At 32.2% G+C, this 24,749-nt stretch overlaps 1 protein-coding gene across 1 annotated transcript; it reads right to left on the bottom strand.

Annotated features, from left to right (window-relative positions):
* Window positions 1–20,419: 20,419 nt before the first annotated feature.
* LOC127704558 (SAM pointed domain-containing Ets transcription factor-like) lies at window positions 20,420–24,422 on the bottom strand. The gene is made up of 6 exons (XM_052208648.1): window positions 24,311–24,422; window positions 23,910–23,986; window positions 23,224–23,662; window positions 22,200–22,397; window positions 21,722–21,952; window positions 20,420–21,293 (listed from the first exon to the last, which is right to left on the bottom strand). The coding sequence occupies exons 1-6, from the start codon at window positions 24,318–24,320 to the stop codon at window positions 20,977–20,979; spliced, it is 1,272 nt and encodes a 423-aa protein (XP_052064608.1). The 5' UTR covers window positions 24,321–24,422; the 3' UTR covers window positions 20,420–20,976.
* Between the last annotated feature and the right edge of the window lie 327 nt (window positions 24,423–24,749).

Below are 24,749 nucleotides of genomic sequence, written 5' to 3'. Positions count from 1 at the left end.
TAATGGCCAAAGTAGGTTCAAATATCTTAATAAAAGATACATTTTGATTCAAACAAAATATTCTCTCAAACTGACTCTATCGTGATACTTGATATTTTGATTGACAACCTATCTCTTGGAGGACGTGCTTATCACAATCAATACTTCACGTTCAGCTAAATAATTCAAAGTTTAAAGACTATATATATATATATGTGTTGAACACATCTATCCCATCAAACTTGAAATAAAAGATACCACATATACAGTTTAGACTGCCTCATATCTTTCAGTCTGGGAGAAGACGAGTTATTTATTAGTTGTCATTGCTTTGAACAAACTTTCAGTAGCTAGGAGTACTCTTAGATTGTTTCTTTGTTTCTTTGTTTCTTTTGTCTATGGTTTAGTTGTTTTTGTGCTTCGTGCACATCTGACGATTCAAGCAATGCCCCACTTATTTTAAGTTTCTTCTTATGCACAAATATAGAATTAATGGCACATAAAGTACAGACATGGTATTAAAAATCATTTCACACGACTTATTTCAATATGAAGATACATTATTTTACTATGCACTACTTGCTTCTGAAATACCAATAATTTCTTAAACTCTTTACAAAAATTAACAACCCTCCGTCTGAAGTGGATTTTGATAAATGCTTTTAATATATTATGTAAAATATAGTAACACAAATGATTAGATATCAAAAGCGACAATGATCTATTTGAAACTCCGCATTAGTTCAAATCTATCCGACCGTTTATCATCTGTGTTTTCTAGTCTACTAGCCTCTATATACAAGAATAAATAAGATACTGTATTCGTCAATAAGACAGCAAACAACTTCAGAGACATGTAGAAGTCAACAATATACATGTGTCTATAATTATGTCAAGATCGACATCGGTCAATATCTAAAAAAAAGTTGTGAATAAATCAAAGATCTACTATCAACACAACATGAAAACAACACATTATATATTTGGTTCGTTCAATGCTCTTTTCTGGATTTACCTTCATCAGAACATTTGAAAGCCGATGATGTGCAAATTCACTAAATGCCAATAAAATAATTAGAATATGACAAGACAACTTGGATGAGATTCCTGACTGGAGACACGCATATGGCAAAGACATTCCATAACGATCAACCAATTCATTATTTCGTCCGCAAAATTTTCTTAGGGATAACTTCAATTTTACAACAAAGAACCTTTTCGAAGGGATAACTTCAATTTTACAACAAAGAACCCTCGGTTGAAATCATCATAGGAAAAGCAAGCTCTGGGATAATTTTATAAACTACGGGGGGGGGGGGGGGTTATGTTATATACTTCATATGCATAAGCTGCTGGAACGTGTTGCAACATAGAAATGGTAAGTTTTCAATTGGACTCATCTGTTTTGTTTTCAACCGACCCTCATTCTCAATTTCTAGATGTAAGAGACTTAACTGTATCTGTTTTATCCTTTATCTCAAGTTCGATGGGATTGATGAGTTCAACATGGTCATGATTTTCTCGTCTTAATCAAGTATGTATTTTGTAATGCTTGTAGCTGACTACTAGTATATGGTATATGGTAAGCTGACTACTAGTATATGGTATATGGTAAGCTGACTACTAGTATATGGTATATGGTTAGCTGACTACTAGTATATGGTATATGGTAAGCTGACTTCTAGTATATGTTATATGGTAAGCTGACTACTAGTATATGGTATACGGTAAGCTGATTACTAGTATATGGTATATGGTAAGCTGACTACTAGTATATGGTATATGGTAAGCTGACTACTAGTATATGGTATATTGTAAGCTGACTACTAGTATATGGTATATTGTATGGGTATTGTTCCTTTTTGAAGACCGTACGGTGATATATAGTTGAATACATCTATTTCAGTTTGACCCTGATGGACAGCTGTCTCATTGGCTATAGTAGTCCTTTGTTAATTTATGTATCATTGTCATTTTGCTTAGTTTCTTTTGTTACCTATTCTGACATCGGACTCGGACTTCTTTTAAATTGAGTTTTACTGTGCGTATTGCAGTGTGTTTGTTTTTTCTACATTGGCTAGAGGCATAGGGGGAGGGTTGAGATCTCACAAAACATGTTTAACCCCGCCGCATTTTTGCGCCTGTCCCAAGTCAGGAGCTTCTGGCATTTGTTAGTCTTCAAATTGTATGATTTTCAATTTTAGTTCATTTATATGTTTTTGAGTTTAGTCCATTATCACTGAACTAGTACACATTTTTGTTTAGGGGCCAACTGAAGCACGCCTCCGGGTGCGGGATTTTTCCGCTGTGTTGAAGACCCATTGGTGGCCTTCGGCTGTATTCTGCTCTTTGGTCAGGTTGTTGTCTCTTTGACATATTCCACATTCCCATTCTCAATTTTATACCACAACTTCTTGTTTTATTCAAATTCAACGGATTTGGCGGAAATACATGACTTGTATAATGCCTAAATACGAGTATCGACAGGTTACATGTATGTGTTCATTTGTGCATAATAATACCCATTTAGTTGATCATTTTTCAATTTATTAAAAACAGAATAAAAAACAAAGTAAGAATCGATAACGAGAGTATACAAAGATCTTACTACAGTATTAAACTGATAACATGTAAGAATAACTTAATTTAAAAAAATCAATTTTTAGTGGACCTTTCACAGTATCGTCGTGAAAATAAGGATGTAATATGGTTTCTACATGTACATGTATGTGGTAAGTAAATCCTTGACTATTAGGGAGCTACCATTTGATTTTTTTTTTTGGGGGGGGGGGGGGGGGGGCGGGCTAGGATGAAATTTGAAAAAAAAGGCAGGACAGGAGTTTTGAGTTTTAAAAAAAAGGCAGGATGAGCAACTTGGCAAAAAAAAAAAGGCAGGATGACAATTTATGTAAAAAAAGTCGGGATAAACTAATAAAAAAAAGCCAGGACCGACCAGAGTGAAACATAAAAAAGCAGGACAGAGATTACAACTAAATAAAGGCAGGACAAAATTTTTCATAGATTTTTTCTTTGAAACAGGAATATCCAACTATAGAAAAGGAGAATTATTTATATGAAATGTATTTAAAGTAAGTTCATGTGATAACATTTCCACAGTTTAAGGTGGATGGGGTGGAAAATCCGATTTTGTGAAATAAAAAGAAAACTATACCATAGAATTGTAAGATAAAATGTGAGAAGATAGCTCTTATAACATGCTTTCAGATAAGAAAAAGAAAAAATGGGGTCACCGGACTTGTTTTCTTGCTACATATTAAAATGGGTAAATTCACAACACTTTCTATTATAAAAATTACTTAATCTGAGCTACCTTCTCTACTAAATTTGCACATTTCATTAAAGATCTAGACCAATTGTTATCTGCTACTTCAAAATCCAAGATGGAGGAAGACACCCCAGCCGCCTTAATCTATTTATACCCCTGACCTAAATTGCTCAAATCCTGTAACAGATGGCTGAGATTTATTATCTTATTAAAAGGACAGTTTTGTGTGTCAACTTTAACATATCCGTAGTCATCTGTGATACAGATATTCCATATTTGACAACCATCTCGTGATGGCGTCCGGAAAACTTTTGAAGGGATGGCTCTAATTTTACCATTTGAAACCTATGGTTCAATAGCTTCCTATTGAGTAGCAACCCTCGATCAAGGTAATCACGATAGGAAACGCAAGCTCTAGAATATAATATCAAATTGGAAATGTGTACTCCATATACAGGCCCTGCTTAAATGTTTCTACATAGAAATGGAAAGTTCACAATTGGGAAGCTAAAATAAAACCTGTAGTGTTTTCTTTTTTTCTTGGTATTGACTTTACTACTTCATCGTTTGAATGTTATTGTTTCCTTGGTGTCTTTTTATTGCATTTTTCACAAATACATTTTTGAACTGTTACATGATACATAAATAATGCCAATATTTAAGTGAATTAAATAAAGTACTACATTCAGTTTGAATAGAGCATCCATATGTATGTTTATTTATTGATAATCTTCTTTTGCTCGGTTGCTGCCTCACAGTAATTTACTCTGTTGTTTGTCTTTCCAAAACAGAGTTCACGCAATAGTTGCACTATAGTAAATAAGAAAGCTAATTTAACATATAAAAGACACGAAACAAATGTGGTTTTTCTAAAAAATGATTACGTCATCATTCTGTCAAACTGTTCTGCTGCATGTACATATGAAATCTGTCATTTATAAGTTCATGTCAGTATCATAGAGGTTTACAATATAGGTTCTATCTTAGTAAGGTGTTACATACCAGAAAAACATACTTTACAAACGGTTACGTAATAGCAATCCGTGACTTAAATTAAACAGGTATTGTGTGTGTAAACTTCGTAATTTTTTACAAAACGGGAGAAAATATTTAAGTTATTTATAAACAAAACGACATCCAAAAGAGAGATAAAGTATTAGCTTTGAATATGTTAAAAATCAGTGATATTTTACAGATTAATGGATTAAAGCTTTTATCTGCGAAGTATGAAATAAATGAATGCTAACCGAATAGAATGACTATGCTGAATCATTAAACATAGAATAATAAAATAGGAAAAGTAATACAAAAATTATGAAATAATAATTTTTGTTCCTGTGGGCAGCTGGAGCACGAATGTCATATGATATGATTACGTCTACAAAATGTAATTATTTATTATGTTAAAACGTGACCACAAATTCAGATAATATAAATATAAAATCACTTGACTATATATGTGCAAACATTATAATTACCTATTGTAAGATGAGTGTATATACCGGTAATAATGTTTTTATTTACTTCCGTACGTCCTTAGTACATGTGCACTTATCATATCAAAAGAGTCCTGTCATTGATACTTTACTCATTTTGCTATAGGGTAATCTTAATACAAAATCACAAGTTTATTCACATTTACAAACAATAACTAGGTAAAAGTAAAACACGTCACGTGGTAAAACTATGACTGGGAACGCAAATTGGAAAGTTTCAAAACATACCATCATGCGGCACTTGTGAGATTTGAATATGTGCTTTCATTTTAAAATAAAGTTGAAATAAATACTTTAGCTCTTTTTATTCAAATCACCAAGCAACATAGTGGCAAGCTGAATAAAATAGACAATACTACATGCCAACATTCAAATGTCTTGTGCATGATTTCTTAATCCATCAGAAAAAAATAAAAGGACCGACAGTTTATTCAAGTAGAGGCTATCATGGTTGAAATACGATACAGGCAAAATAGTAATTAAAGTTGTCTTTAAAAGAGAGGCGAAAGACACCAAAGGGACATTCAAATTCATAAGTCGAAACTTTAACTTTTCAAAAAAAATCAATCTTGAATGTATTACCTACAGTAGTTATTGTGTATTCCTGATATATTTGACCATCATACATTTCTTCAGCAAGATAACGATTTACGATTTATAGACTTACGTACAAAATTTGATAAAAAGGAGATCTTCAATACACAAAAACGCTATCTATTATAGTGACAATGAGCAATATATTGAACGATATTTGTTAATTTCTAAACCAAAACAAAAATTCTCATAAGCTGTGTTTTGCGTATCTAATAACAATTAATTCATATTGTCCTTTATGAAATTTTACAAAAAAAGTGTAAAATAATCGATATTGTACCAACGTTGTCTATAACGTATAGAAATATATTACATTTTGATGTTATAGATATGTTTAAATTTTTTTTATAAAATATTTCATTCATATATAATTTAGACTTTAAGATTCAAATTTCAACATGTTTTAATATATTCAGAATTCGACTCTCTAAGTGAAAACAAATTAAGGAGAAATTGGCCGTTTTTCTTTTGAAAATGACTTGTGTTGCTTGTTTACACCTCATTTAAATTTCATCGTTTTGCTGTTTATGTTTTATGGCATAAGGAACATGGCGAAGAATCAAAGAAAGATTCTCATCAACAAAAGAAAATGGCGAAGATGAAAGTTCAAATTAATGGCGATGAATGAAAGAAATCGCATTTACATAAAAACATGACAACGCAGCTGTATTATTGAATTAAAGACAATCACCACCTTACTCCCATGTACTATCAGTTATCTCCCATGTACTATCAATTATCTCCCATGTACTATCAATTATCAATATTCAGCACTGATTTGTTTTGTATAGGGTTTAAATGTCACAGAAACAATTGTATAGATGTGACAACATAGTTAATGTTTAATCATTTGTGCATAAAAAAAGATACAGGGTATACTTCAATGGGAAGCCAGCCTAATAAAACTTTAGCCTATATATCAGGCTTATAATTAGGCACACCAGAGTCGCGGTTCGTATACATAAGACTCGTCAGTGACGCTCAAATAAAAACAGTAGGAGGGTGAAAGCAATAACGAAGTTGAAATGCATTGAAAACCAAATATTCCACAGAGTTACATATATGCCACCATTGGCTATCGTCATCTACGCGGAAAATGACCGTTTTATGAGTGTTGACTATTAGACCGGTGATACCATGTGGTACGAAACGTCTCTACCAAGTGGTTGTTAAAAGTCGTTAATGATACATATAATTTAGCAATCAAGACACGCGTTTCGTTAAAAACCAAAAACTCCAAAAACAATGTGCCAAATCTGTCTAAGGCCATCTATTCCTGTTAAGATAAATTTTAACATTATTTGTTAATTTGCAGAAAATGACCGTATAAATGATATATAATGTCCACATTTCTACTGGGTTGGTAAAACCCTGGGATATGAAAAGTCCACCACAGTGGAACTGTGTCTTCCATGTTGAGAGCTTTAAAGTCTGTCTAGATTGTAAGCTTGATATACATGTATTGTATAGAGACACTTGTCTATTGTTGAAGACAATATATTTAACTCTAGATGCCCAACTATCAATTATTTAGATTTAGCAAAATATTTTTCTGACAGAATGTTTAATGTGTCAAACTGACGAATAATGCAAATATAACATATGTCTAGAGTGTGTCAAACTGACGAATAAAGCAAATATAACATATGTCTAGAGTGTGTCAAACTGACGACAGACGAATAATGCAAATATAAGATATGTCTAGAGAAACATAAACTACAAAGAACAAGTGTACACATATCACATGCTGTATTAGGCCGATTCATTATTCATTATCAAACTGTGACTGGAAACTTTCATCTTGTATTGTCATATGCTAATTAGACATTAACATTTAAGGCTATCAGAACTTACAGTGAACATTTATAAATATGTATGATAAATGGGATTTTCATCCTCGATTGACATTTTTAGGAAATCAAAATGGTACATGTTTTTGAATATTCGCAATATTTTCATTCTTATATCTTAATATTTTCAAAAAGTATTGCCGGTGATAAAGTATTTTCATGGTTATAGAAATATTTTTGTCTTATAATCCATTGCCTATATCAGGCAGTGGTCCCATCGTTACAAAGTCTATTTACAGTGTAAATAAACAAACAAGTACTATTAAGTACTTTCCCATTTCAGCTGTTTCCCATTACGACAATTTTTTTTAATGAGAAACACATTGACAATTGTCATAAAATTGACGTCTTAAATGAAATCTACCTTTTGTGTTTAAAAATAGAAAAATCAATCACGTTGAAAGTACAAATATCTTGTATATCATCTTCATCACTAAACACTTAACAAACAACGTTTGTTTACTTTTGGCTATTGATCTCATGTTGTATTTATGTCCAAGTGTATTGAATGATGTGGCAAAATTTGCTAGGTAAAAATTGAAAATTTATTAATGATAATCTATCCTTTATTCAGGTTTACAGCATGTATCTGAGGGTGTATCACTACTCTCCGTAACCACATTTTTATAGGAGATAGAAAACATTTCCCTTTTTTTATATATATATATGACTATACGGTACGGGCCGTGCGGTGACCTGTAGTTGTTTACGTATTTGTTTTGGTTTTTTTTTTTTGATAATTATCTCATTGACAATCTTACCATCCTTATGTTAGGGACAACAAGACACAATAAATGCATGATACAATTTGTCATATTTTTACAAGATTTTTCATGTAATTTCGGCATGTTAAACTAAAAACTGACGAAAAAATATGCAACTATCTCTTAAATTTCATGATTAATCAAAGACAACTGAGTCATTTTAAAAGAAATCCTATAAAATAATTGAAAAAAAAAATATTTAAAAAGTGTTTTACAATTATCACATGTCAAAAACAATCCATAAGTATTCGTTAGGTCCATGTTATTAAAAGCATATACATGATTTCAATTATGGTGTGTTTTAGTTGATATAACGTATTTATAGCGTCGATATCGTCGTTGTTTGATGTATAAATGATTCTCAGTTTCAGATTCTGATAATTCGGTTCGTAGTGAGGCCAATGAGAAGTGTAAACAAATGTCGTTTTACGGCTCTACGGTGGTACAACATTGGCTTATGCCCACATTATGGGGTATTTTTGGTCACCAAAATCTCATTTTTGAATTACGTAAACAATAAGTAGAATATCAGTGATCATATGATTTTTCACTTCATTTAAACCGGAATTTATCTTGAAACAACCGATCACTTTTTTTTGAAACGCAATTTTAAAAAAAACCTAATAAATAACTGTGTTTATAGCTCTCTGTATGTCCAAAACCATATATAAGTGAATAATTAGTATGCCTTAGTACTGACTATAGGTTACGGCTACTAATTATAATATAATAGTTTTTGTTATTACTTATGTTCAAAGTATGGTATATAATACAGAATAACCGTCAGTTCATTTCTCTCAACATTTTATTTCAGAAAGAAGACTTAGAAGTAAAACCTGATATCCGTTGAAATCTGTTGGTTTTGAACCAGCTTTCAGTAACTGCGAGTACTCTTATTTCGGTGCTTTGTGTCTATTGTTTTTTTGTTAGTTATCATTGTGCCTCATACTACTGATTTTTACAGTTTGTTGCAATGTTGTGTTGTTAATACACCTCTGTCAAAAGTTATAGTTGAACGCTCACAAACATGTTTAACCCAGCCACATTGTTTATGTGTCTGTCCCAAGTCAAGAGCTTTTAGTTCAGTGGATGTCGTTGGTTCATGTTTGTCATATTTGTTTTTCGTAAATTTTTTTGTTATAAATTAGTCCGTTAGTTTTCTCGTTTGACTATTTTCACATTTTTCATGACGAGGCCTTTTAGAGCCGACTATACGGTATGGGTTTTTTTTTCATTGTTGAAGGTCGGACGGTTGTCTATTACTGCTTACATCCACTTCATTTGAACTCTGGTGGGTAGTAGTTTCATTGGTAATCATACCACATCTCCTTATTTTTATATAAATGTCACCTCTTTTAAGGAAAAACCTGCCTTCTCCGGTCACTCACTTATTGTCCAGCTATAGTAATATCTATGCATTTTGAACCTCAATTCAAACTTCTCTTATAAGGTCAGTTTTCTCTATTTCCAAGGGTGACCTTTCTATACAGGTTTGACTGTACATTAGCAAGACTGAACTCTTTCGGCAGTCAAAACAATAACCTTGAAGTCTATTTTTGTTCGGTATAAAACAACACACAGGTGTCATTTAATTTTCGTAAAGATGCCCTTAGATACAAAATTAATTTATTATACAAAAAACGTGTAACATTTGCAATATTGTCTTCCAAAGCAATATGTAGCGTCGAATAACACTTCAATTTGATATGTAAAACAATTGAAAATTATTTTGATATATTATTTAGAATCTTAGAAACATTCAAATTTTAATTTCACTCCTACTGTTAGCAAGATCTCTGTCGCTCTAATGAAATGTTTTGTAGACTATAGCTTTACTTTCCAGATGCGTTTTACGTCATGATAATATTGTACGTTCCGTGCTTTCCCATGATATTTGCATCTCCCTATTAGAGACAGTAAAGTGAAAAAAGAGGGCTTTTTGATTGTGAGATGACCAACTATATTTGGAAGATAACGTTTTTACAACTATTTCCATTGGTGCGTTCATCTTATAACTTGAATGTGTTTTGACAGTTGTAAGTTGATCCTATCCCATTGACCTTGAAAAAAAGATACCACAGATACGTCTAAGCCTGGTTCATGCCGTGCCTTACAATGTATACATATACATTGAAAGTAAGAGTCTTTTTAATGCTAGACTTTACGACAAAAAGACGACTGCAATTTTCTATTGCGAACTTTCCATTATTATGTCGCAAACTTCCAACACCAACTGCATATAAATTCTTTATTTTCCATTTGGTTTGATATTCCAGGGCTTGCGTTTCCTATCATCTTTCCGTGATAGAGGGTTGCTGTTTACAAAACAATATACTAAGCCATGAGTTCTTAATGGTATTTTGGAAGTCATTTCTTCGTACGAAAGCTTTAGGGGCGTTATTACGATTAGTTTAACTTTTATGGCATATCTCTTTAACAGCGATTAATTGTCGTGGCGATAACTCCTATATTCCTAGTCGTCACTGCCACGATTGTATTGTGTAACATTGCTCGCCTCGAGTTTTATCGCCGGCAGGGTCAGACCATGGACTTGAAAAATGGTATGGTCTGCTTTTCCGATAATCATGCGGTCATAAGGAGTAAGAGCAAAGTCAGATCGACAGTCAGAATAATATGTAGGACTCATCAAAGATAGTTATGTAGGGTGACAATTCTTTCCGTGGACTGTTACCTTATGTAATTATGTAGGGTGACAGTTTTTTTCGCGGACTGTTACCTTATGTAATTAGGTAGGGTGACACTTCTTTTCGCGGACTGTTACCTTATGTAATTATGTAGGGTGACAATTCTCTTCGCGGACTGTTACCTTATGTAATTATGTAGGGTGACAATTCTTTTCGCGGACTGTTACCTTATGTAATTATGTAGGGTGACAATTCTTTTCGTCGACTATTATCTTATGTAGGGTGACAATTCTTTTCGTGGACTGTTACCTTATATAGGGTGACAATTATTTCCATGGACTGTTACCTTATGTAGGGTGACAATTATTTCCGTGGTTTTACCTTATGAAGGGTGACAATTCTTCCGTGGGCTGTTACCTGATATATTTATGTAGGGTGACAATTCTTTCCGTGGACTGTTACCTTATGTAGGGTGACAATTCTTTCCGTGGACTGTTACCTTATGTAGGGTGACAATTCTTTTTGTTGACTGTTACCTTATGTAGGATGACAATTCTTTCCGTGGACTGTTACCTTATGTAGGGTGACATTCTTTCCGTGGACTGTTACCTTATGTAGGGTGACAATTATTTCAGTGTACTGTTACCTTATGTAGGGTGACAATTCTTTTCGTGGACTGTTACCTTGTATAATTATGTAGGGTGACAATTTATTTCGTGGACTATTACCTTATGTAGGGTGACAATTCTTTTCGTGGACTGTTACCTTGTATAATTATGTAGGGTGACAATTTATTTCGTGGACTATTACCTTATGTAAGGTGACAATTCTTTTCGTGGACTGTAACCTTATGTAGGGTGACAATTCTTTTCGTGGACTGTTACCTTATGTAGGGTGACGATTCTTTCCGTGGACTGTTACCTTATGTAGGATGACAATTCTTTCCGTGGACTCTTACCTAATGTAGAGTGACAATTCTTTTCGTTGACTGTTACCTTATATAATTATGTAGGGTGACAATTCTTTTCGTGGACTATTATCTTATGTAGGGTGACAATTCTTTTCGTGGACTGTTACCCTATGTAGGGTGACAATTCTTTCCGTGTACTGTTACCTTGTGTAAGGCGACAATTCTTTTCGTGGACAGTTACCTTATGTAGGGTGACAATTCTTTTCGCGGACAGTTACCTTATGTAGGGTGACAATTCTTTTCGCGGACAGTTACCTTATGTAGGGTGACAATTCTTTTCGCGGACAGTTACCTTATGTAGGGTGACAATTCTTTTCGTGGACTGTTACCTTATGTAGGGTGACAATTCTTTTCGTGGACTATTGCCTTGTGAAATATCGCTTGAATATTCTGTCTCAGTTTGTCGGAGCAGGGTTCATATTCATATCGCATTAACATGTTTTTCTGTTATGCATGTAATATTTAAACTCAACGTTTTTTACACCAGTCACTCTTCATTATTTTTCCTCGTTTTCTACTTTACAACTTTAACAACTTATCCGCGGACTTTCATGTGTCTTGAGCAACACGAATAGTTCAGTGGTGTCTGGTAGTCTGGTTGTTTTCTTTTCGTTTTTTTTTGTCATGACCTTGTCTGTCTTATTTCGACAGATTTTAATAGACATATTGTATCTTAAGTTTTCATTACAATTCATTTGGATATAAATATGAATTTATATATTGCAATTCTCTGCTAATGACATCCCCGGGGCCTATTGACTTAAAAATTTCATATAAATAAATGTTCTTGGATGTACAAATGCATTTACCTGCCTTTTTGCACTTAAGTCTACAAAAAATACCATTTGCATACATAATTTAACAGACAAAATTTAGAACATTACATGTAGTAATATAAATCTAACATGCAGTGAAGTAAAACCACACAACTATAGTTAATCTCCCATAGCAAAGTTTATGTACCTTGTAAACAAAAGTCATGCAGAGATGTCGCTTTTACGATATTTATGTCAAATTTCAGAAATTTTCATTTTTTAGAGGTAAAGGTTAGTTTTGATGCTTAATAATTCTCTAGTTTCATAGGACTATGCCGATGAACAAGTGTACTCCATTAGAAGGCTTTTCCTAGTTCATAAAATAACAACATCACGATTGCGGAAGACAGATAGTATCTTTTTTTGGTAATGATGAATCTTTGTAAACAAATTTTAACGAGATGATTTAAAGAGTATTTATTTCAATTTGATTTCCTTCAGAAATTTGGTCCAGATGATAAATTAAGTACGGTTAACCTGGTAAAATAGGGAAAATTCATTATAACATTTGTAAAATAATTCTAAATTACTTTTTTAAAGTTTATTTCAGGGATTAAAAGTACCACTAGATTGTAATAAAATATTACAGTTTTAACAATTTGTGAGTCTTGATTTCAATGCATTGAAAACTTGTACATTGAAGCGACATACACTGTATTACATAAACAATCGGAGATGCACAGTGATTGGTCGGAGATGCACAGTGATTGGTCAAAAGTATGTGTCACCTACATTTGTTGACTATATATTTCATAAAAATATATATATTTTAAAGGCATTTATTGTTGGATTTTTACAAACCAGGTGTTGAAAGACAGAATTGTATCAACTATATCTGTTTATTTGGTCATAGTTTTGTCTTCAGTTACTTTTGTTTTCTTCTAATATGAATACGTATAATATTTGTGTACAATTTAATTTGGTTGAAACAAATAGCAAATTTCTTAACCAAAATAATACTTTATATCATCAGAAAATGAAAACACTCCACACAAAAAAAAAACCAAACCAATAACCAAACAAACCTATGACAATTTTACTTTTATTGGTACCAAGTTGGTTAAAATCTAACCAGAAATGACCCACAATAATTTTTTGAAAAAGCGTTGTTCTATCATGTCTATAGGATATATATATTGAACAAGCGTAGTTATATCATATCTATAGGATATATATATTGCAAAAGCGTAGTTATATCATGTCTATAGGATATATATATTGCAAAAGCGTAGTTCTATCATGTCAATAGGATATATATATATTGAAAAAGCTTAGTTCTATCATGTCTATAGGATATATATATTGAAAAAGCTTAGTTCTATCATGTATATATATATATTGAAAAAGCGTAGTTCTATCATGTCTATAGGATATATATATTGAAAAAGCTTAGTTCTATCATGTCTATAGGATATATCATGTCTATAGGATATATATATTGAAAAATTGCAAGTTGCGAATACTTATGGGCAAACACTATAGTGTGTACTTTCCACCAAAGACCAAATGACGTAGAAGTTATCAAATATAGGTCACCGTACAGCCTTCAACAATGAGCAAAACCCATATCGCACACAATCTATAAAAGGCCCCGACATGACAAATGTAAAACAATTCAAATGAGAGAACTAATGGTCTAAGTTATGTACAAAACAATAAAGCAAAACAAATACCTTATTTGCTAAAGTTCAAAAACTTACGGAGTATTGAAAGAAATATATTGAGAATCATAAAAAGAAAGTGTATAGATAGTATTATTGTGACGAATTCTCTGAAATATACCTGAAAGTTTTTAAATCTTTCCCTTTGTACCATCTTGGTAATTGGTTTATTTTCCAAATATGAAAACTGTTATACGTAATCTTGGCATTGGAATTTAAAATGTTGACTCCAAATCACTTGCATTGCTAGTTCATGGGTTAGATCGATTCTTGTCTTGGTAGTATATGACATAAATAACTGGCCTTTCTAGCACCATTTCAGAATCCCTGGCCTTACTAGTTCATGGGCTAGATCTCTTCTGGTCTTGATAGTAAATGGCATGAACTAATAGCTGTGTAGCACCAGGTCTTAATCATTGGCCTTGTTAGTTCCTGGGCTAGATCGCTTATAATAATAATAATAATTTAATCTTTATTTAGAGATAGTAACTCATTCGGATTACACCAATTTTCAATAAGGCTGTCTTAACACAATGATAATTACATTAAAATTAAACAATACAAATTTAATGATAACAGAAGTCCATTACTCTAGTAATGGACTTCTGATAATAATGAGAAATAAAGATGCAATACAATTTAAATTTGATAAACAATTATTATATGGCATTAAAGTACAAATATAAAAATATTTGTCGAGTCTTATTTTGTCAGCTTCTGCAAACCAAAAAATACAATACGAGAGTGCAAACCATTCTTGTCAGACTGCGTTAACAGCTTTATTGGATAAATGGGTAAAAGCCATTGATGATGGTGATCTTGTCGGGGCAGTGTTTTGATAATTCCAAAACCAAACTTAAATCTTCCGGAAACGTTGTGAAAAACAAGGAGCTCTGGTCCGAAATAGATCATTTGTTGTCGGATATAAATGTATAGTTAATTACTATAAATATGGTCTACCAAAGTGGGAGATGATTTTGTGACTGGAGTGGGAACAGAGACTATTTTAGACAAATTAAACATGTTTTTTTCAAATGTGCCCATTTAGCTGGAATTTTGCTTCTGGCCTTGATAGTTAATGACATGAACTACTAGCTTTGTAGAACAAGGTCTTAATCATTTCCCTTGCTAGTATGTGGGCTAGATCACTTCTGGCCTTGATAGTTAATGACATGAACTACTAGCTTTGTAGAACAAGATCTTAATCATTTCCCTTGCTAGTATGTGGGCTAGATCACTTCTGGCCTTGATAGTTAATGACATGAACTACTAGCTTTGTAGAACAAGGTCTTAATCATTTCCCTTGCTAGTATGTGGGCTAGATCACTTCTGGCCTTGATAGTTAATGACATGAACTACTAGCTTTGTAGAACAAGGTCTTAATCATTTCCCTTGCTAGTATGTGGGCTAGATCACTTCTGGCCTTGATAGTTAATGACATGAACTACTAGCTTTGTAGAACAAGGTCTTAATCATTTCCCTTGCTAGTATATGGGCTAGATCACTTCTGGCCTTGGTAGTTAATGATATGAACTACTAGCTTTGTAGAACCAGGTCTTAATTATTTACCTTGTTAGTTCATAGGCTTGATCGTGGGAATGCTACGCGAATTCCTGAAAGATCTGTTGTTCGGTCATTTGTTGAAATTTTTCTATATTTCAACTCTTGTTTTTAGTTATTCTATAAATATTACTAGTACATGATCTGAATTATTAACGTGGCTAACGCTTGGTAAATCACTTGTCTTCTGAGAGCCTGACCGGATCCATGAGATCCCTTGACTTGTTAATATTGTATCATGTTACAATTCGCTCGTATCAATGTAGCAACCGCTGATATTTCCTAAATATGTACATGTATATAGAAAAGTTTGATATTATATTCCAAACAAGTCACATTATAGGATAAAAAGGAAAAGATGAAAATGCATGGTGACTGTAGGGACTGCGAGTCCTCGAATGATATCCCATTACCCTTTATATTGTACCATAAAATAGCAAAAACCTTATGCAATAATGCAAGAACTGTTGCGAAACCTAAGGACGAAAACTTAAATTTTATCAACACGAATCTAATAAACCCTTGAAAATGACAATAGTTCTATCAATTTCAAGAAGAATTGAAATTATATTCAAATATTGTTCTTATAATTTAGTTCTTGTTTGTCAAGGAAAGATGGTGGAAACTGTCTACTTATGTGCCACCCTGATTACATGGGGGGAAAATGATACCCAAAAGGCATCTAGCGGTCAATACACGGTCGTCAATCTTACAATATTTCAAGGTCTATCATTTCTATACCGGACTGAGTTTTTGCAGTACAAAATATATCCGAGAATAAGCTCTTTGTTAGGGAAAGTACTATTGATTAGCGACTATAATGGTCTTTTTTTTTGTTTTTTATCAATTTTATTTCTATTTTTCTTATTTATATAAAAATAAGGAGATGTGGTATGATTGCCAATGAGACAACTATCCACCAAAGTTCAAATGAAGTGGATGTAAGCAATTATATGCAACCGTAAGGCCTTCAGCAATGAGAAAACCCCATTATATTATAACTATCTAATACAAATGAATATCATATTCGTTTAACTAATGCATCCACGATTTTGTCTCCTTCTTCTAAGAAAAACCGCAAGGTTGGGCAGCATGATTTATTATATCACATGTCAACAGTTTTAACATATATTAATTATGATATTTAACACGTTTACAAAGTAGGTAATCTTACCTGTGTATATTTTGATTTATCATAAATAAAATTGACCATTTTCACTCATATTTAAGAATCTTCTGAGACTATTGTTAAAAAGGCTTTACGACAGAGTAACTGTAAACAGTATTGGTGAAAACGATACAGACAGCGTACAGTGTATAGGTACTGTATACGGAAGTATACTCTCCTTCGCTACATGGCCTTCAAAATTAGGTGTTAGATTTATTGTTAAGGAATATATTAAACTACAAAACAGACCAAATATAGTATAATATATAAGAATACTAGACAATGAAAATTAAATGTTCATTTAAATCGAAACATTTATATACTGACCACTAAATAGTACTGTTTTTGTTTTCATGTTGTAGCTTTTTGAAATATTTTAAATCTCTCTTTATTGATATGAGGTGTTAATGCATCATTCTTGACGCCCATTTACTATAACATGGATATAGAACTTATAATAAATCAAAGATTCGAAGAAGAATATACTCCCAATGATAGTTTAGATAATTTTATCAGTCGATGGAATTTTAGGGCGAGTGCATCCGATTAAATAGTCCCTTCTGACTTCAGTGACTTATTTTCAATTTTGATATGACAATACATACTAACGACAGAAGAAAGAACAAGTACTTAGGAAAATGGAGTTGTTAACATCCTCATCCTTAAGGATGTTAGCTCCTCTTGTTTTTGAATTTTTGCCAGATATTCGGAATCCTCTGGTTTTATCCATGTAGTGCCAATAATATTTTGCCCGCTAACCCCTACTTTTCTTTTCGTAATTTTATTACATATAGTTTAAAAAGCCATATTTGAAAATCTTATAAAATCCTTGTTATTTTTTCTTAGTTTTTGTAAGAAAAAAGATGCCAGTGTTAAATGTATGAAAAATCTAGAGAGAATTCGATGGCTTATAGCTCGGAAACAATGTCACTGATCCTTCATTTTTTTCACCTTTTTTAGTTCCATTATTTATATACTATCAATTTATAATAGACTTTTAAAAAGCTTGTTATTTTGAAACAGAGTAGCAAACATCCAAGTTAAGTCTCTAGTGGATAGTTGACTATCCTACCATATCTTCTTATCTTTATTTATACAAAACAACCCCCTAAAACATAGTCAAATACCTTACAACAGTCAACATTCTGCATCCGATGTGTGCCAAACGATTTATTATACAAATTCAATGACGAAAAATACACGAAACTTAAGCCGGGCAACTTATTGGATATATATACATGTATGACACAGAAATATATGGCCGATTGTAGAAACATTACTTTGCATGATAAATATTCAGTGCAAGAGATTGGTATGTGTACTTTTATCCCATTATGACAATGCCATGAATAAAAATAAATCCCAGGATACCGAAACGTTCATATAAAAACTATTTACAGCATAAAATAGCCATATTATGTACTCATTTAGTAATGTCTTTTCAATTAAAAAACCATTTATCTTTTGCAATACATTCTTACACTAAAGTACTAAATACCCCCTATGTGATCCCATATAATGCGTAGTAAAAAGGTGAAAGGGAAAATCCAGTTTTATTTGTTGTACCCGCTGTCTCCGTTTTTATCTCTCCGTCAGAAAACAATGAGGAAGTGGATCGTGATTTTGTTTTTATTTAAATAAAGAGCATCACATAACTTAAACCCTTACAGGTATATGACTTTATTCATCTCGTTATCAATAACTACTTTGATCTCTCTCCCGAGTATATTTGCTTTTTGTAAAACTTCACTTGTTAAGGTACAAATTTTCGATTGTAACCATTTTTTCACTTCAAATAAAATTTCTGTTTTCGTAGTAGAAATGTCTTTAGTTCTATGCAATAAGAAAATTTATAGTACTAGTGTTATATTAAAGAAATTTCTCTGGTAATTCATAATTTTACTATAAATTTTATTATAACACTAGAGAAACTTTTAAAAAATTCTGAAATTGTTGCGTTTGGTTGAGGAATAGGGTGGCGGTCACCCACACATTTTTGTATCATTTTTTATCTAACAGATGACAAATCAGCTAACTTGATGTTAGATATAAGTCCTATAAAACAGTGCTTATAATTCAAGTAGCCATGCTATATATATAATTTTATCATTGTGAATAATACTAAAAAATAGGCATTGCCCAATATATTGCATAATACAACTGACAACACCAACTACCAATTCAGCAACCGTCTCTCCAAAAAAAAAACCAAAAAAAAACACACAATAAAAAACAGCCGTATAAACAAAGACCTACATAAACTCCAGATAGCCCGCAATGGAACAGACATAACATGTGTTGGGGTTAGGCCATTGACATTGTTACGTGCGAATTGAACCCCCCTCTTTTGCTTATCTAGATCATGCGTTAAAGTAAAACACATAATAACAAAAGTTGCACAGTCCGACTACCAACAAGATAAACAAGAGGATTTTTATATAATTTTCTTACAGAGGAACCTGCAGATTTAAAACCAAGAAATAAGAGTGTCTTAAAGTTATCAACGATTTTCTCTGTTCTCATTGCAAAGCTTGGTTTTGAAGAAAAAGAGTAGTTTATTTAAAAATGTTTGGCATCTTTCTTCAGTAATTGAAAATCGTATTTAACAATTCAAAAATAAACTAGGCTCGTTCTACAAACTCGACATCAATTATAAGATTATCTTTCAAAAAATGTCAAGAAGAATAGCAAAAAACGCAACTCCTTTGATACACTGGTATCATATTTTGATATTGTGTTTTCATGTACGTTCACCCCATATCCTACAACAATATGTAACATTTAGTTTCGATCCAAATTAATCTCTTGCATTAACTGGATCCCTCCAACAACAATGAAATAATCTCTTGGATTAACTGGATCCCTCCCACAACAATGAAATAAAATCAGTTATTTTGTTTAATGGTGTGTTATCTTCATTTGTCTCTTATTTCTATAAAGTAAAGAGATGTGGCACGATTACCAATGAGATAACTATAGCAACATAATTTAAATGAAGTGGATTAAAGCAATTGTAGGTCACTCTACGTGCTTCAACAGTGAGCAAAAACACATACCGTAAAGTCAGCTATTAAAGGGCCCGACATGAAAAAATGTGAACCAATTTAAACGAAAAATAAACCAAGGACCTGATTAATAACAAATCAATAAACAACATTCACATGTATAATGTGGCAGGGTTAAACATGTTTGTGATCGCCCAACCCCTCCCCTATCCTCGGACAGTGATGTAACAGCCGAACATAAGAACAAACTGTAAAAATCTATTTGAAATGGGTGGACACGAAGCACAAAAAAAAACCACTAATATAAAGAGAAACTCACGGTATGGGTTTTTCTCATTGTTGAAGGCAGTACGGTGGCCTATAATTGCATACTACCACTTCATTTTAACTCTCGTGGATAGTTTTCTCATTGAAAATCATACCACATTATTATACAAAGTACAGATCTGAGAGTACTCGAAGTTACTGAAAGCTACGTACAAAGGCAACAACAACTAATACATATGTTCTCCGAGACTAAATTCTCGAATCTTTCTTTTATTTATCTCTGTTCTGTTGGTGTTTTTGACATGTGTGTTGGTCAGTTGTGATTTTTGTCTATGATAGATAAAAAGAGAATGACAATCTTGTACAGTTATTTTCATTTTATTTTAATAAAATGTATCAAAAATATTTATCAAATAACAATTTTGTATAAATAACATTAATATGTATAACAAATATCATCTTTTACACCCATTGGCAACTTATACCAAGGATATTAAAAGTTCGATTATGCAACAAATAAACAAATCTGCCATTTAATAACAGTGTTTCAACATGTCGAAACATGGGAATATTTAAATTAACATGCAAACAAAATAAATAAATACATATCCATTCGAGACATTACTTGACTATACGATTTACCATTAAAGGTAACATGATCACAAACGGTTCGATAGTTCAACTATCGTTTTGATGAATACATTGACTACATGTTACCATGGTTACAAAGGACCTGCCCGTTATATCAAACTTGCTTGTATTTTATACAAGACTCAATGACATGCCATCAGTTCTAACACAAGCTAGTCAAGTCATGTGACAAGACAGTCATGACAAACCAAACATTGCAATACAGAGCAATGCTAAAAATATTGGCAGTGGGGTGCTAGCCAAACAGCTGTTTCCATACCAACGTTCATAAATATGGCTGACAGAACTGGTAAACAAGACGTTTGGAGTGTTCTGTTTTCTTAATGATTCCTTTCTTGTAGTATTGACGAATGGATCGGCTGAGTTTGTCGTAGTTCATGGCTGGTCTATTCTTTCGCAGTCCCCAGAGTTTAGCTACCTTAGACGAGTCCTCAATTTTGAAGATGCCTCTTTGTCTATCTACCCATTTGATACACGAGTTATATCGGTCAGGTCTAAGCAGGAGATCCTTCAAGAACTGCCAAAGATGAATGGTCTGTTTGTGGTGATGTGTTTCTACTGGAGAACTCAAGGGAGGGGACTCTGTAAATTATAAATCATACAAATTCTCAAATATAGCTATACTTCTAAGTATTTTTTTTTTCCGTTTAAAGGTTGATTGCAACTGCAAATATTAACTTTCTTGAATTTGAACAAACAAAATTCCTTTCCAAGAAAACCAAAAACAATTACTGTGTAACAAAATGAAGCAAATACATATGACACACTTATTTGAGATTCTAGACGTACAAAGTTTAATTCAAACAAGAACCTGTATTTTCATCAAATGTATGTCGATGTAACACTTAGTAGTTGTATTTGTTTTCGGATATAATTTTTGTTTTGAAATTTGTATCATTTAAGATTTTTATATTCTTTAACTGAAACTAAAAATTATTTTCTTGTATTGATCGTTGGTTGATAAACATTCAGTGCATATGTATTGGTCGAAATAGTTAATATGAACTTACGACTGTAGGACATATATTCCTCATCGTGGCAAGATGGTGGGATGTAGGAGACATTAGAGGAACTAGTGGTACTGTCAATACTGTCTTCACTTGGTGCTGGTGATGTGCTGGTAGGCATGTAGCTCATCAGGTCATAGCTGTTGTCATAGTAATCACGGTAGGAATAACAATGGATTTGATGTTGTGGCGGAGATGGGGGACAGTCTTCTGTCTGCAAACTACATGCTGGAACTATAAAAACAGTAAACATTAATAAATGGTTAAAAAAAGATATTTTGCTTGTAAGAAATACAATGTAGAAGAGAAAAAGAAATGATAAAAAAAATAACCCGTTGTTTTACACTGCTAATCATGTTTATAACTTGATTGTGGTTTTAGTATGAAGGAAAGAAGATGTTACATTATAAGACTACCGTTATAACTTGAGTCAAAACTATTAGTGAAGTGTGTCTAAAAAAAACTGAAAGAATTGTCTTACCAGTTTTCCAAACGTCTAGCTGACCATAGAAATTGGATCCTGCCTCGGGACATCTTTCTTTAAAGTTCTCCTCGGTAAGCTGACACAGGTGTTCTCCTTTCATGGCGAACTGCTCGTGTATTTCACTGTGTACACCGAACTGCTGCGCATGCCATACAAACCACTTCCGAACATCTTCCATCGACCACATCATAGGATCTATATAATATAACACGAGAAATTATGGAGAGGCCAAATAAAAAGTTTTGATTAATATTAATAATGAAAAAAATTAAACTAATTAAACATCATATGATATATTTAAAGAAATTGCCTGAAACGAGAACTTATTGTTTCGAAAAGAGATGAATCGAGTATAATACCTTAAATTTGATGTACGCTTGAAGTTGATATTTACGGTATTGTACTTTAATTTCTTTTTCTTAAAGGGACTCAAAATATTCAGAAAGTTGCTAATGTATCTAATTGAAATGCTAATATATCACATAAGCTCAAAAGTGCCTAAGAAGTTTCCTGTACTTTAAGCAAGATATTGTTTAAATATTTTTTTCTGTAAATAAGTGATCACGATTAGCTGTTTATTTTATTGTGTTATCTCATCTTGTAGTTGCTGTGGTCAGTGTTTTTAATTATTGATTTGTTGTGGTAAGTGGTTTTAATTATCAATTTAGCTTAGCTTGTTATGGTAATAAAGTGCATGTACCTTTTTGTATCAAAACTGCTTTTAAGTTTTAATTGACTGATTAAAAGTAAATGTAAAACGCCTGATTTTTATGCATTCAGGTAAAATGTTGTCTCCAATATACTATAACTTAAAGTTAAAGAAACATGTAGACGTCATTTGACTGATAAACAAAATAAATGTTAAAAAAGAATATATCCACGAAACCTGATAATATCTGCACAACAATAATAAATTTAACCAACATAAGAATGCTAGGATCGGCCAGGTATTTAAATTGATAAAATACGTCAAAATGTGAAGGTCAATCAATCACAAGTGTACTGTTAAAGTATAATTTACCTGTTGAAATGCGTAAGATGCAACAGGTGTTGTTAATTTCTTCTTTGAGATGACGAATTACACTGGTACCTATGTCTTCCACTTGATCTGGTTCCTCTTTCACAAGTATTTGAGATGGATTGTACATTTGATACGAAGAGTTGATATTATGCATTGAACAGCTATACGAAACATGTTCAATGTCTTTTTCAATTTTAATATTTAAAGCGGGTTCATCTCCATAAAATGATTGATGTCCACTGATACTATCTAAATCCAGTAAACTTTTAGGACTGTCAGATTCGTAAACTCGCTGATCATTGTTTGTTTCACAAACTGTTGGTGCAACTGGTTCTAATTGTGAAAATTCCTCTAAACCTAAGATATTCGGCATATTATTAAATTCCTCATGGTGACTTGAATAAATATCATTTTCCATAGCGTATACACTTTGCGGCACCTGAAAATAAAATGATTTATTATTGTGTTTGCTTATATACCTAATTATTGAAGTTTGCATTTGAACCAGATAAAGTTCAATAAAAATTATGTCAATAAATGTTTAGTTGTTACATGACCATGCTAGAAAAATCATAATGTTAAAAACAAATGCTTTATTATATCCCTTATGGTTGCAAGTATAAAATGCAAAATATACAATTTAATATTTTAATATTAGTGGAAGAGTAAAATATAGCTCAACTCACCTTCTGGTCTGGTACAACCACCATGTTGTCTGTTATAGATCTGCGGTAGGAGTTGTAAGCTTTAAGTACTTGGAAACCTATGAAAAAAAACATGCACAAACGTCTAAATCATATTTATCAACATTCTTATTTTAATGTACAATAATATTAGTCAATCCTCAGTCGAGCTTAAAGATTTAAAGATACAGTCGTTTTAAGTATGCAATAAATTTTGTTTGAAGGTACGTTATATATTGCAGAAATATAATATAAGTTTTTTTAGTAGGTAAATTAGGGATACAAGTAACAACTAATTTGTTTAAAGTAAATACATAGCTCAACTCGTAGATCTAATAAGTTATTTAAAAGACTACATGCAACTTTGCTAATTATATAAACAGTTGACTTAAATCAGTACAGACCTTTTTGCATTTAAATCCCTATAGAAGTGATCACCAATAGTTATCTATCAGTCATTTAAAGATGTAAATATGTGGTTAATGTTTATATACCCCCTATCACGTGGTTTTAATTCTACGAACTGTTGTATATAAACATTCGTGAAAATACTATATATAGGTCAAGTAAACCGTAAGCACATTTGAAATCCGAATAATAAGCGGGAGTGATACTATAAAGCTATTGTTGCAAAGCAAGCATCTTTAAACCTTATTATTCGTTAATTTATGATATAATAATATCAAATTTGACATATATTATTTGAAAGAAAAGAAATATTGAAAATAATAGTTTGTTTTATTACAAACAAAATAGTCGACATCGAATATATAGTAAACAGACAGTTCACAATAAGTTGGGGCATTTAATCAGGAAATTCCCTTTCTTTTTATGAGATCATTA

Source organism: Mytilus californianus, unplaced genomic scaffold, assembly GCF_021869535.1.
Source record: "Mytilus californianus isolate M0D057914Y unplaced genomic scaffold, xbMytCali1.0.p SCAF_6, whole genome shotgun sequence".
NCBI classification, from domain to species: Eukaryota; Metazoa; Mollusca; class Bivalvia; order Mytilida; family Mytilidae; genus Mytilus; species Mytilus californianus.
This window is presented reverse-complemented; position numbering and strand designations above follow the sequence as displayed.

Bases quoted from the DNA above. Each gene is read 5' to 3' on its own strand.
- LOC127704558 (XM_052208648.1), bottom strand. The intron at 23,663-23,909 runs GTGAGTTGAGCT...TTTTATTTTCAG, and splicing joins TGGTTGTACCAGACCAGAAG to GTGCCGCAAAGTGTATACGC. The intron at 21,294-21,721 runs GTAAGTTCATAT...TATAATTTACAG, and splicing joins GGAATATATGTCCTACAGTC to AGTCCCCTCCCTTGAGTTCT.